General features: G+C 34.6%; 1 protein-coding gene across 10 annotated transcripts in view; it reads left to right on the forward strand.

Moving 5' to 3' along the window:
• The window catches only part of Ca-alpha1D (Ca[2+]-channel protein alpha[[1]] subunit D), a 286209-nt gene that overhangs the window by 227874 nt on the left and 43526 nt on the right, over positions 1-14809 (forward strand). For 7 of the 10 annotated variants that reach the window (XR_011899720.1, XM_072299452.1, XM_072299460.1 and 4 more), the window contains exons 9-19: positions 1237-1403; positions 2306-2405; positions 2787-2932; positions 3630-3703; positions 4530-4681; positions 5320-5530; positions 6172-6292; positions 6917-7008; positions 7630-7724; positions 9199-9308; positions 10286-10448. Coding sequence is in view for 9 of the 10 variants with exons in the window: in XM_072299452.1 (XP_072155553.1) it covers positions 1237-1403; positions 2306-2405; positions 2787-2932; positions 3630-3703; positions 4530-4681; positions 5320-5530; positions 6172-6292; positions 6917-7008; positions 7630-7724; positions 9199-9308; positions 10286-10448 (1431 nt within the window). In the remaining variant the exon portion in view is untranslated. Of the gene's footprint in view, positions 1-1236; positions 1404-2305; positions 2406-2786; positions 2933-3629; positions 3704-4529; positions 4682-5319; positions 5531-6171; positions 6293-6916; positions 7009-7629; positions 7725-9198; positions 9309-10285; positions 10449-12936; positions 13061-14809 lie in introns of all 10 variants that reach the window. The other 3 variants (XM_072299438.1, XM_072299451.1, XM_072299447.1) reach the window with 1 other exon arrangement.

The following is a 14809-nucleotide window of genomic DNA, read 5'->3' on the forward strand; positions in this document are numbered from 1 at the left end:
ATGATCACAAATAACTTTTTAACAAAATCTTATGTAGTCCTCCAATCAGGTCTCTTCTAACCTCCATGCTCTTTCTTTGAGGTTATGTTGACATTCCTCATTATTACTCCAAAACCAGTCCTTACTGAGGAAACTTAAATTCTCCACCTGGATCTGTAAAGTTGTCCCTAGTCATCTTTAAAGAAATCCCTAACAGTTCATCAGAGTGTAAGAATGTTGGAAAACCCTTTTTTAATTGCTGCTTCAAAATGTGAAGAATGGGAGGAAGAAGCCTCTGTGAAGCTGAAGCATGTGGGACAGTTTTGCAAATAAAGTGATTGTTTGTGTGACCATCGATTTTCAAACTCATTGTCAGGCGGAAAAAAAACAAAAACACTTAATTAGACAAGGTGGCAAATGGAAGAAATGGAGGCTGAAGGTACCCTCAAATCAATTTGTTTAAATGCATGCATATTATAGAAAGTTTAAGTGGCAAACAACATTGCTGGAAACATTTGAACATTGTTTTTTACCTCTTGTCTCTACTAGTTCAAACGGCCATAGTCTAGAAATGTTTTGAAATTCACAATTTTAGCCCCGCATTTCATAATGAGGAGTAGCAACACACAGTCTCAAAGTACCTACCATATTCATGTCATTTATGAAATTATGCCAATAATATCTTTTACATCACGCACTCAGGACAATAAGTAAGATTTAAACTTTTTGCGTCAATTAAGAATTTCTTCACTTAATACATATCGACTGTGAAACTCCCAAACCAGGTATCTCAGTTTACGATGTTGCAGACTTCCTGTTATATTTTATTTTTAAATAGAAAACTACTCAACGTCAAGAACTTCCATGATTTTTCTTTCCTGTGCGAAGACAAGTCTGTAAAAATTTCAAGAAATAATATTGCTGTGGTGTCCTTTCAAAAAGTAAAATGGGAGCGGAGATTTTTAGACGCTGCAAACGAAATATGCGGGCTGGTAGTTTCAGTGTCGATATGTGAAGAGTTCTCTAACTCACACCCATTACTTAACAGTGATATGGGCTTCTTTAAATTTTCAAGATTTTGTCGCAGTTTTTCACACTTTCTCTCACAATTCTATTGAAGGAAGACTCTTATGAGTATTTTCATTGGAAAGGTAAAAACTGTGATTAGATTTCTAGCATACCATTTATGGCGCTAATGCCGAGTTTGTTGGAGCAAACATTCTCTGAATAAATCTTTTCCTCCCTCTTTTTTTTCAGAGAGTTCTCCAAGGAAAGAGAGAAAGCGAAAGCCCGAGGGGACTTTCACAAGCTTCGAGAAAAGCAGCAGATAGAGGAGGATCTGAAAGGATACCTTGACTGGATTACGCAGGCTGAAGACATAGAGCCCGAAGCTGAGGATAAGAATCACACTCAGGATAATAAAAGTATGCACAACCAAGAAGATGTAAATTTTTTCTGATTGCCTCTCACTAAACGCTTGATTTTTCAGACAGTTTCTTGTTCCTGATATGTTCCATTCCTCCTTATTTCTCGGAAACACAGTTTCATCTCACTATCCTAAGAAAATAAAGATACACCAAAATAGCCCGAATAATTAAACAAAGAACAAACACATTACAGTTGGTAAACGAAGGCTGAAGGCGCATTCAAGATATCTGGCTCCATTTGGCAATATGAACATTGCACTAAATTTTACAGCCTATCTGTGTTGTCAACCGTAATAACATAACTTTCTAGTGACTTTTTGTGTACCAAGATCAAAATTTTAGTTCAATATTTCAATTTTTGTGAGCATTAGAGACTCTTCTTGTAAAATATTGTCATGGAACCCATGATCATCACTAATTTATCGCCAAAAATCACTAAAAATCAAGATATTCTGATTTCCTGTTTTTCTTTTGTTTTTTGCCACAAGCTTATTTACTTTTCTCACATGAAACTTAGGTACTTTTACTTAATTTGAAACAATTATCAGAAAATTGATTTTTGCACCATCATCAAGAGATCTGCTAACCTAGGTACATATTACTTAAATTCTTGAACCGATTCACTGGATTTTTCATTTTGTATGAAGTTGAAGTTTCAGGCAAATACAATTTTTCATGGTTGATTTTTGTAGGTAAAATTGTATATCATCTTATGTTTATCGTGGAAAACATTGGTCAGAGTTAGTTGATCTCCTGCATGTAAGTAATGATGTAATTAGCTTCAGATGGTGGCACGACATGAACAAATTTTCCAAGAGGTTACTTTCTGTTTCCATTGTGCCATTTACAGTAAATTGAGTTTTATGTAATTTTTTTTTTTTTTTTTTTTTTTTTTCCAGATAAATCTTCAAGTAAGACTGAATCAGCAGATAGACTAGAAGGGGATGAAGGGGAGGTTCAAGAATCTTGGTGGAGGAAAAAGAAAAAAGACTTTGACAGGTACCTATCTCTTATGAATTTAATCAATTATTGTAAATTTATTATCAACATCTACCTATTTTCATAGATTAAATTTTATCACAGTTTTCAGGACCATATTCACATTTTGGTTAGGTGGAATGGGGGGGGGGGGGTGTGTCTATACTAACCGTCATTTTAATATGGTGGCTAACCATTCGAAATCATATATTTGTTAGATGCCCACCTATTAAAAAGGAAAATCAAATGCTCAGTGCTGTGCTTTCATGTCTGCTTTTAATGCTAGTCCGTAACAAATCTTATTTTATGCGCAAAAAAATTAAAGGAAAAATAAATAAGTAGGTAATTAAATCATCACCTGAAAACTTGCAAATTTTATAATTTTTTCTTTCATTGTTTCAGGGTTAATAGGCGTGCTCGAAGAGCATGCCGCAAGGCTGTCAAATCTCAAGCTTTTTATTGGTTAATTATAATTTTAGTTTTTTTAAATACTGGTGTTCTTGCAACGGAACACTACCACCAGCCAGAGTGGTTAGATGAATTTCAAGGTAGGTATCATTTTTTTCATTTGTAAAATAAATTTCCAAAACCTAGATTATATAGAATTTTTGTAAGTTAAGTAAGTAAATTATCCAGGAATCCACTGCGACTCACTTCTGCTAAATTATATTTGATGTTTCAAGAATCCTTTATGAAACCATCACTATTGTGGTTTCCTCTATTTGATCTGTGTAAGTCTCTTCAGATACTTGAAGGATATTTTCAATCAGCTGTTACTCGGGGCTCAAATTTGCTGTTACTCGGGGCTCAAATTTTTTCAGCAGACAAAGAATATTGTATAAAAATTAATTCTCGAACTTTATCAGTCCATCATTTTTTCCAGGTCTGTTTTTTTTTTAACATTTTACGAAGAAAGGAAACTGCTCAAGAAAAATATTGGGTGTACCTACTATTTGATATTCAACTTTCTTAATATATGATCAGAGTCTTGTAAAACAGTTTTTGGCTGTGATTATGCAGGAGTGTAGCGAGAGGGGGGGGGGGGGGGTTCTGGATTTTCCCCCGCATCCCTGGGAACTGGAAATTGTTTCCAAAATCGTAATTTTTAGGAATGTTTTACCTTTGAGCCCCTGCCCCCTCCCTGCATGAGAAGTTTTTGACCGAAGACCCCTATGAAAAAACTCTGACTGCACCACTGTAACTGTTTATAATGTTGCCCATAATTTGATCTTTTTTCTGTTGCAGAAGTTACCAATATGTTTTTTATAGCTCTTTTTACAATGGAAATGCTGTTGAAAATGTATAGTTTAGGATTTCAGGTACGTTTACTACTCACAATTGTTTTGATGAATTTAAATTGTTCGTATTGAATAGACAAACATTAAAAGAAAAAACAAAGTTCCAGGTACTTCATGGCATCCAATCCAGGTGTTGGTACTGAATGCCATACTTCTATCTGCCACTTGTATGAAACTCTAATTACTTGAGTGATTGAATTATTCATCACCCTCCCCTTCCCTCCCATCTGATTGGACAAACGTGCATCACAGTGAATCATTGAAGTATCAGTATCTTGCAGTCAAAACCTGCAAAATCGAGACAAAGCATAATGTATCTGGTCAAAAATGTGATTTGTCAGAGATCCCTTGGTCAAATCCAAGATTTTCGTAACAATCATTCAATTCGTTTTGGTCCTTCAAATAGTGGTTTGATGGTTTAAATCACCATCTGATGCACCGCAGATGGTCACGTACAGGTCAAATCTGATTTTTAAATTATAGACAGTTATAAGCCCTCCCTCTGCCTTTGCAACTAATTTAATAAAATCAATATTCATGGGGAATACACTTGGATAATCAATGCTGCAAACTTTATCAGCTATACTTCTGTGATTTTATTGAAACAAACAAGTTACAACTTCCCATCAACATGTACATAAAACTGATGGAAAGAAAGTTAGTTGAATGTATAAATTGAACAATATTTCCAGTTTACTGACCTTCAAAATTGAACTGTAAATCATCTTTTTTTAAGGAAAAGGTAATTTAGATGTTCATTGAAATTCATTGTAATGCTTTGAATACAATTAAATATGTTTTTGTTTCAAGACAAGAGGACTAACTCGTCTTTCATTTTTTGTTGCAGGGTTACTTTGTCTCTCTGTTTAATCGTTTTGATTGTTTTGTTGTTATTGGAAGTATAAGTGAAATGGTGCTCACCCATACCAATATTATGCCCCCTTTGGGTGTGTCTGTTTTGCGTTGTGTTCGACTTCTTAGAGTTTTTAAAGTTACCAAGTAAGTATCCAAAAACCTATCCATTTAGAAAAAGTCCTAGAAGAAAAAGATGACAAGTACAAATAAAATGCTTCCCAAACATTGATTGAAAAAATGAAAATTTCCTGATTACATTCAGAATCTACTTATTTTCATTTTTTGATGCTCTTCATTAGCATTGCTCATTTTTCTGGAAAAATGTGTACTGATTTATTTTGATTAGTCTTTCCTGACCTTTCCCTCTTCATGGCCGGAACTTCGGCACTCCACTCGAGAGCCTTGCTCCTGTCAGTGTGTCTTGGCTGTTACATTATGTTCATTAATGTCTCCTAATGCCTCAAGCTGTTCTTATAAAACTATGAAATTCTAGCCTTGCACTTCCTTTACCAGTATTAATAATTTTACTATCCTTACGCAAGTGCAGTCAGTGATTTTCAGCTGCCCACAACCCACTGTTGCTCCTGAATCATCTGTGCTGCTCAGTTTTCATTCATCCTGCCAGCGTAAGCAAATAATAAATTTTTCAATCGATCTGTCATCTTCAATTTTCCCAAAATTTGTATAAGACATGAACCATGTCTTTTATAACTATAAATTTGACTAATTGTTGACCAGGAATTATTTTTTATTATTCTTATTTGTATTTTTTTTTCCTACAGATATTGGCGATCACTGTCAAACCTAGTAGCATCTTTGTTGAATTCCATCCAATCAATTGCATCTTTACTTCTACTTTTGTTCCTGTTTATTGTGATATTTGCTCTTCTTGGCATGCAAGTGTTTGGCGGGAAATTTAACTTTGACCCATCGCAATTTAAACCTCGTAGTAATTTTGATAGTTTTTGGCAAAGTCTTCTCACAGTCTTCCAAGTAAGTATCCATTTCCACATTAAATCTACTTGCACTCCATTTTCTTCTCCCCAAGAGTCGATTTTAACTCCTCCAATATTTATGTGTATCATGTCCGATTTGAAATTTTGATCCTAATTACTTAAATCTTCTAAAGCCTTAATTCTCATTATCGGTGGGCTGTAACAAATTCTAAATAAGTAACTCAGGCACCGCATGTCTGAAAGTAAGAAATTACACTCAAATACCTTAGGAAAACTTTCTGAGGAAATCAAAATTATTTACGCCGCCAATTTTTTTAAATTATACCTAATTGTTAAATCACTGTATTTCGTTCAAAAAATTCAAGCATAAAATCACAGGCTCAACTGTATAAAAATGACAAAGCCCCACCACCTCCAAGTTGCCTTTCAAGGTTTGCCCTTGTATTTTTTTTCCCTCTTTCCGAAATCTCATTCAGAATGTGCCAGGTGACTGGTTCACAGCTGTATTTGCATTCCAAAATTCAACCAAAAATCCAACACTAAAGGAAACTGCTGCTTTTTTTGGGAATAGTTTAATGATGGCTTTATATATCAATTTTAAAGAAATAAATCAGGGTTATTTTAAGTTGACTCAAGCTCAATTTTTTTCTGATGAAAAATTCACATCTTTTCTTTCAGATTCTTACAGGTGAAGACTGGAACACTGTAATGTATGATGGCATTCGAGCTTATGGAGGAGTAGCTTCCATTGGTATTTTAGCGTGCATCTACTACATTATTTTGTTTATCTGTGGTAATTGTATCCTTTTCAACATTTTGAGTAAGTTGGCAAAGTGAGAGAACCATGTTTACTTTCTGTTAATGGCAACTCTGAGTGGCACTGGACAAATGGGTGTCGTATAGGAGGATTCCTGCTGCCTTTTCCTTTTGAATTATGGAATTTCATAAATCATTATCACCCTCTCTCCCTTTCTTCACCAAAAGAAACAAAGGTGTCACTGTTCTTCAATCAAAACCAAATATTCTTGAGAATTATGAGACATACTTTGATGAGCAACAGCGGATGCTCCTTAATGAATTTTAAATTCTCAAGAGGTCGTTTAAAGCATTTGGGACTAAATTCAAAGTGTGAATTTACTCTAGAGAGACAAGAATTTGAAAATTAATTATTAAAGTACAAAGTGGGCAACAAAAGTAAGATTTATCCAGAAAAAGGAAGAAGTGTAAACGACCATTTTTAAAAATTTGGCTTCAGCATGGTGGTAGAATCAGATCATATGCTACCCCACCCCCTGCTCTTTATCGTAATTACATCTTTGAAACAAAAATATCTCTCTATCTTTTGATGGGACTCCTAACAACTACCTATGCTATTGATTTTATTTGATATTTCGATCGATTTTTCCTCAACTGATGATCTCAGATATATTACTGAATGTTTTCTTGGCTATTGCTGTCGATAACTTGGCGGATGCTGAATCATTAACAGCCATTGAAAAGGAAGAAGATGATGAGGTAAGTAATACCTCATGTTCAAGCTTGCCCTTATTAAGAGAGTAACACGCGTGATTAATACAATTACTTATCGAATGCAGCATCCATGTTCAGGGAAACTGTATCCTCCCAGTAATGATTTTCTTCATTATTCAACAACCTCTACTCAAAAGTATTCACATTTGCAGTTTTATCCCAAGATAATGCTCTCACAACCAATTCCTGTTGAAGAGCATGCTTTCACAGAATCTAACCTGGTAGGCAATGATAGGGTGAAAGAGAGTAAAACGTATTCTTCTCCTCATGATCAGTCGTCAAAATAAGCTTTTCCCCATTACTCGAAGAGAATCTTAATTTTCAGGTTCAAAATTCTCAGTGTATTTCCTATTTATCGATTTCAAAGCGTTAGATGACCCTCCTCCCTCTTGTGATCACAGTTGTTGATAAACTTAAAGCAAAGAAAAAATAAAAGCACGCCAGTGCTGAGATGTGTACTGAATCTTTGCCATTTTTTCATTGCAGTCCACACCAATTTCTGATAGACACCTTTTTAGACAAAGAAAAGCCAAAGAGGGGAAAAAGTGCTCTTGAAAAGGGAGACAGGAAGATCTTAACCTCATTTTTTATTTTTTTCATTTTCAGGCAGAAAAGCAGCAGAAGTATGCTAGTGGTAGTCCTGGTCCAAAAGAAGACGGAATGTCCAATGATGATATGGGGCAAACAGATGATGAAAATGGGTAATTTTTCTCCGCTTCCTTCACTAAGTCCTTTTATTTTTATTTTTCTTATTAGGTTCCCTGCCGCATGCAATTGTCAAATTATGATCAGACAAGTGAAATATTTATCAAAGACCAATTTTTAACTGCACCTTAGGCAACATATGATATGGAAATATTTGTTGAAAAGAAATAATTAACCACTTAAAATAGAAGCTAATAGGGAGTGGAGCCTATCCTAATGCAGGGTGTCTGCAGGTCTGGAAAACCGGGAAAAATCAGGGAATTTGATCACTGTCTGGAAAACCGGGAAAAGTCAGGGAATTCGATCGAAAACCGGTGAAAGTCAGGGAATTTTCGCAATTCGAACATTTCGCGGCTATTTTTGCTTATCACTGCCGAATTGGCCGAGTAGCACGCTCGCGTGGCTGATATGTAAACTGCTCTGTTCAACCAGTTTGCAACACGGCCGCTAGGTTCACTAATGTGTGTTCGCTAACTTTAAAGATCGAATCGATCTGCCCTATTTAATTTATCTACTTAATTCATGCCAAATGGCAAGATAGACTAAATAGACTTGAATGAAGTTAACTTGCTAACAGCAGAAAATTACAGTAAATAATGACAGGAAACTAAGTGCCCCAGTTTTGAGCAGATGGTTAATCAATTTTTTCAATAAGTTAGGAAATTTAATGAAAGTGCTAGAATTTTAGTTTTTCTTTAACTGAGTAAAGAAATATTTAATGTCAACTGCATTTTGCATGAAATTTTTCTGGTTCTTAAATCATCATGTTCACAACTGGTGCATCCACCTTGTAGAAATATTATTGGTGGATTATATTCTAACAAGCCAACGCTTGTTGAGTATAAGACAAATTCAATACCAACAGTAGGTTCTGGAATCCACTGAATTTATTTATCTAAAATCGAGAAGAGACTCGTATTTCCTCTTGATTATAGCAAAATCTACCTGAGTTAGGCACATTTACAACTCTTGTTTTATATTTTAAGAAAAAGAGACTTGTTTTTTCAGGGCACTAAGTAATATGTCAATATTTATGAAACCACCAGGGTGAACTATAGTTTGAATTTTCAAAAGTATACGAGGCAATATGTCACAAAGAGAGCGTAATAGAGCTTAAAAATTAAATTTTGAAGGTGAATTTTAGTCTGAGTATACCATTTTGGAATTAGCTTTATTTTGAGTATTTAGGATCTCGTTCCTTTCAAAAGTATTACTCAACCCCTTCCAACGCCATGGTAATTCAGAATATGACTTTACGGGGTCATTCCTAAGGATAGTTTTTTTTTAATATTTTCTAACTAGTTCATCGTATGGCTAAACCCAAAAAGTCAGGGAATTTTGTCATTTTTTGTCATGGAAAACCTGGAATTATCAGGGAATTTCATTTTGTAAATCTTGTAGACACCCTGTAATGAGAAGTTATAATTTAATCAAATTATCATATTCTCATGGCTGATTATCCATTTGCAGGAGCTTGAAAGGATCTGAAATGGACAATCAATCTCAAAATGAAACAGATGAAAATGAACGTTACAGTGGCGAGGAAGAAATGGAGGAAGAGGAAGAAGATGATAACCAAGGTAAGAATTGATATTTGCTGAAATGAATTTTATTAGCATTGACTGTTCATTATTTCTTCATTAGATTTATCATCGCTGTTTTCCAAGGATATGTGTACAGATGACCTTGGATATAACTTCTTGAATATTAAATCTCATTTACTTAGCAAATAAGAATGAATACGAACATTTCTACAACAGCAGTATTTTTGAAGAAGTCAACTTACTAAAAGTTGATGAACAACCTTTAGGAATAAAAATTGTGATGCCTTAAGCATAATGTAACTGAAAATTAAAGAGATGAAACGTCCATTTTTTAATATATGCTTAGTACTTAAGATCTACCTCCAATACTTTAGATCAAAAATTGAATCTTTTATGCTCTTTATACTTTTAATCTCAATAATTTGTAAAAGAGCTCACCATCAACATAAGGAAATTCATGTTGGTTGATTGTTGTGAGATGGAGATTTTTATCGCTCTACCACATTTCATAGTTGCTCCAATGATTCTACTTTGTTCAGAACCATAACTTTTTCCACAGCATCATGTTAACTACCCTTGCAGTTAATGGTTGAGAGGCATGCAAGGAACATGACAAATGCAAGTGATGAAGATAGTTTTGGGCTGGCTAGTGCTTATTTCACAATGAGTTCAATGTTGCTCTCATTATTGAAGGTTGCCTTTGATAGAGGAAATGAGAGGGAACATTATTTGAGGAATCATTCATATTACAAGATCGAAAATCCCAAAACAGTTTCTTCAGTTTATTGTCATACTGAGTGCCTATCAGATACCTACCAAGTGCCTGTTTGTCAGGATGAAAGAACCAAAGCACCTTAATTTAAAATTGGCTCTTGTGGGATTGTGATAGCCACACTATTTGATCTCTTTCAATTTGAAGTTTTCCTCAAGACACGCATCAAAATTTTAGCTGAAGTTTGTGGCAACTCAACTACTTTAACAGACAAGCATTACTCTTAAATTGAATAAATCAGGTTCTGTTGTTGAGGCAACCAATCCAGTCGGAGAAGACTACGATGAAGAGCCAAAGGGACGGAAAACGGCATTGCCGCGTAAAATGTCTGACACTAGCCAAGCACAGGAGACCAAGCCGATTCCCGCGGGCACCTCATTTTTTATAATGTCCCAAGACAACAGGTGAGGTTGCTCGAGGCTGGTCTGTCTTTTCTTCAGTCAGACCCTTTCGGAATGAAGAATGAATTCGGTTACTCATAGTTTTGCTCTTTTTCTTTGAGTTTTGGCTTTTTGGAATGTTCTTGCGACCCCTTTCCCCCTTTTTTTCCTCTGCTTCCACTCAGTCTGTCTCCTGCGCAGATCACCATAAGTACGCATCCATTTTCAGAGATAATCTCAAGGAATTGGAGGCCTGTCACTCCATAAACACACAATATCTTGTACCCTCCTAGTAATTTGTTTTTTGTCTCTTTTAAGGTAACAGTAGTATTGCATAACTAAAAGCTACTTCTTTTGTGAAATCTTAGATTGTGTTCTGGATGTTAATGAAAAGAAAGTCTTGGGAATTTCAGTATCAGTTTGGAATTATTTTTATTTTAGCGGGCCCCTTGCTTCAAAGCCCTCAAAAATGCTAATTGGCCAAATAATAAATAATAATGATGCTCACAAAGTTTATCCGAAGTGTTAAAAAAATTTATCTTTATTTAAATAAGTACATAAATACCACCGCCATTTTAAATTAATTTATTATTTTTATGTTCTAAATTTTTATAAATCATGAATACACAACACAAGACAAATATTGTGAAATAATGTGTGTTTTTTTTACTCAGCTCCTGTCTGTAATTCAGCTTTAATTAAGTAAAGTTTAGATCCATGTTTCTTCACCCCCAATGTTCAAATATCTACGTTTTTGGTAGCCAATCTATGCCACAGCTGTAAAGTATTTTTGGCCATTCTAATGTAAAGAAAGATTGATTTGAAGTCAAGGAAGCAATTTAGTCGACAAATCTTTTTCTTTTCTTGAGTTTTCTTATTTTTAATACTTGAAGAAGCAACTGAACAGCTAGGTATCTGTGTAGTCCAGAAATGACAACAATCTTCTTTGATCCAATGTATAAACTGTTGTTTAAGATATTGTCACCTCTTAGAAAGAATCAATAGGTATCAAATGTAAATCCTCAATTTTGTATTGGAATCTATAGAAATGCTCCAATAAAGTCTTCTCTACAACCACTGCTACTTCTGTACGGAGGAACCTTAAGAATTAAACAAGACTCCTTTTTTATTTAGTTGCATGCAAACGCTGAATCTTTAATTAGAAGTTGTAGCAGTTAGAACTCTGAAATTCTCAGCTTTCAAGTTTGTTCACCCAACGTACATGTATGGAGATTGATCAAGAGATCATACAAGTCCTTGTAGTGTAGTGGCAAATTGTATCACTTAATCATTTAAGGATCACCTTTGATCATTACAATTCATTTCTTATTCCCTAGTATTTTTGAACATTGGTCCTCTATCTTAAAGCTATTCAGTTCAGTTCAAATAATATTAGGAGAATTTCCCAACGCAAACTCAAACTCTCATTTCATCAAGGATATCAGTCAACCTTTTTGTAAATAATCTTATCGTTTGGTTTCAAAACCTTCAACATTTACTCATTTTTCAGAGTTTTTCCACTTGCTCTAATAATATTGTCTTTACAGTACGTTAAGAAGAGATGAAGTGCTTGTAACAGAGGAAAAAAAGAAAGGAAAAAACCTTGTGATTTGGGAAAGGAAGATGGAACAAAAAATGGGTTTTAACTTTAAGACTTTCATTTCCTTTTTGCTTGAAGTGTGTGAAGACTTTTTTGAACCGGTTTTCATCCTGCATTTTTGGGTCTGTTCCCTTTTCTTTGAAAAAAAAGTAGTCTAACTGAGCCATTTAAAGAGATTTATCAATTTTAGAACTTTAACATATCCTACCTCAATATAGTACAATTTTACCACAAGATTATCCAGAAAAAATTAATAAACATTACATTCAGAAAATGAATTAGCATTTGCGGCCCTGTGAGTAGCAGCGAGAGCTTCGATGGATTATGTTGAAGAGCATGTCATAGGATGGAGACTTACCAAAATTTCCAGTCATACTTAAGATTTTATTTGAAAAAACAAGTGATTTTAATGCCTTGCATATCATTGCTAATGAAAGTCGTTAAAAGTGAGCTATAGGCGACATTTTCAATACTTCAATTGTGACTTATACCTTAAGCATGACTTTTGATGGGGGAGTATGTAGCAAGTCTTAAAATCAAATCTTTTTCAAAGGCAAACTGACCCCTAAGAGTTTTTCAGAGAAAAAGAAACCTTTCAACTCTCATCAGAAAGTCTTTCTCTCCAAGCAAAGATTCATTCTGGCTAACAAAATAATGCTGACTATAATTCTTAAAAATTCATAATAAAAAATTGCCACTGAATGAGAATTATTCCATGTCCTCATGCCCCTCTCCTCTCAATTGGTAGACGATTTGTTGTGCTACTTTTCAGTATGCTTGGCCCTTATTCCAACACTAATGCTGGGCAGGGGCTTTGATGGAAGAGGTCACTGTTTTGAAAAGTCTTCAAGCACTCTTATTGCGTTGAATTGTTTTTATTCATACGAACACCATATTGCATGTTTTGAGTAGACTCAGATGATTTACGGGAGGATCCCTCAGCGCGCCCAAGACGCCTCTCTGAATTCAACATGGCCACTAAAAAACAGCCCATTCCAAATGCATCATCATTCTTCATTTTTTCACCAACTAACAGGTGAACATTTTATACATTAACTCAATATGTAACAATTTTCATAGCTCCTCAATCTGGTCACAGCAAACTGAAACTACAGCTATTATAACTATTGTTGTAATACCTCTTTTAAAAAAACATGAATGGATGTATCCATGAAAGGGGATGTGCTGATAGATTCCTTGCATCAGATGATGTCACTACTAGAAGAATATTCATTTTAAAGGGTTTTTTTTTTATTATTACTATTATTTTATTTTATTTTATTCCCCTTCCTCTCAAGTATAAGAAATAAAAGTTCAGGGAACCCTATCAAGACTTCTAAAATCTATTTTCTTGGGTGGTGTTCATCAATAGTTAAGCACACATAGCAGTAAGGGAACAGATGCATTGGAATGTTGATAAGACGTAGCATCTTGCTCATAAATTGCACTTGGTTCGTACTAGCCACACTCAGTCTAATTTTCTTACCTGAGCTTTGCCTATTTTTTTTTTTCATTTGTGACAATCTACAGGAAAAGGGGCCTCAGACTACAATTGAAATTGTTTAGCAGAGTCATTTTTATTAAGTAAGGTTAAGAACAAGATTTTGAAATTTTAGTGGACAACTTTTCGTAGTGCTCCGACAAATAAGTTGCCAACGGTTGAATTCCTGTTTGTGCCAGCATAGGCTAAAAGTTGCAACATTATCTGGCAATTTTGTACCATCATTAGATTTTAGAGTAGCATTTTCTGGAATCTAAGGTTTTTGAACCGCAAACTTCAATCCGTTAATTCTCTGGTTTGATTTGCTTAGTATTCATCAAAAACTTTTAGTACTCAGGTTTCTGTACCTCAAATTGGGATTTCTGCAGATGAGGGTCCCTTTTTTGATAGACTATCACATTTGTCTGGAAACAAATGTTACACACACCAGTCATAATTTTTTTGCTTAAAGTAGGCCTAGCACACTGATTTTTCTTTCAGATAATTCGGTTTCATTGGAATTTTAGATCGGACAAGAGTTTTTTTTTTTTTTTTTTTTTTTTTTTTTTTTTTCTTCTAAATGCATTCCTGATTACACACTTTGACTCAACTTTTTGAACATCATACATATCATTGCGAAGTGCTAACCAATGGGAAAGGTGGCACTCAACAAATCAGCATACTCTCCTGTCAATGGATTTGTTAGATAAATTCAGGAACAGTAAAATTTTACCCATCTCTACTGGGCACCGATTCTATATACTTTCTCTTCAAGCAAAGCCCCCAAGAAGACCTAAGCCAAAATTAGATCCTCAAAATCTCTGGATTTATTCTCCTGATGTATATCAAAATCTCCTCATCGTTGATTTCTATGATCAAAGCTTGAGTCTCATTGATAACACAATTTTTTTCGTTTTTGGTAGTGTAGAAAATTACCACTTGATTTTACTGATTTTTGTGCGAGTGCCGGTATTTGCATTCAGTAGTTGATTTTCAAGGACCTTGCTTGATTTGAGCCTCCCATTTTACCTGTTTGGATTTCCTCAAAGGAGTGATTATCATTAGGCTGATAAATGAATTTTCGTTTTCTCCTTTGTAGTGCCAAATTGATTGCAGTTCTGCTTTATCACATTTTATTAGTCTGAGAATATTATTCCTAGAAATGATATGGAAGCCAATATGTCATTAATAGATCAAAATTTTTAACCATAGATGATACGTTTCCCTTTTTCAAATTTTAAACAAATTTATCTTATGAAGGTGGTCCAAATTTCCTCTTTTTCTCTCCCTAGAACTATTGAAGTT

This window comes from Bemisia tabaci, chromosome 1, assembly GCF_918797505.1.
Source record: "Bemisia tabaci chromosome 1, PGI_BMITA_v3".
Taxonomy (NCBI): domain Eukaryota; kingdom Metazoa; phylum Arthropoda; class Insecta; order Hemiptera; family Aleyrodidae; genus Bemisia; species Bemisia tabaci.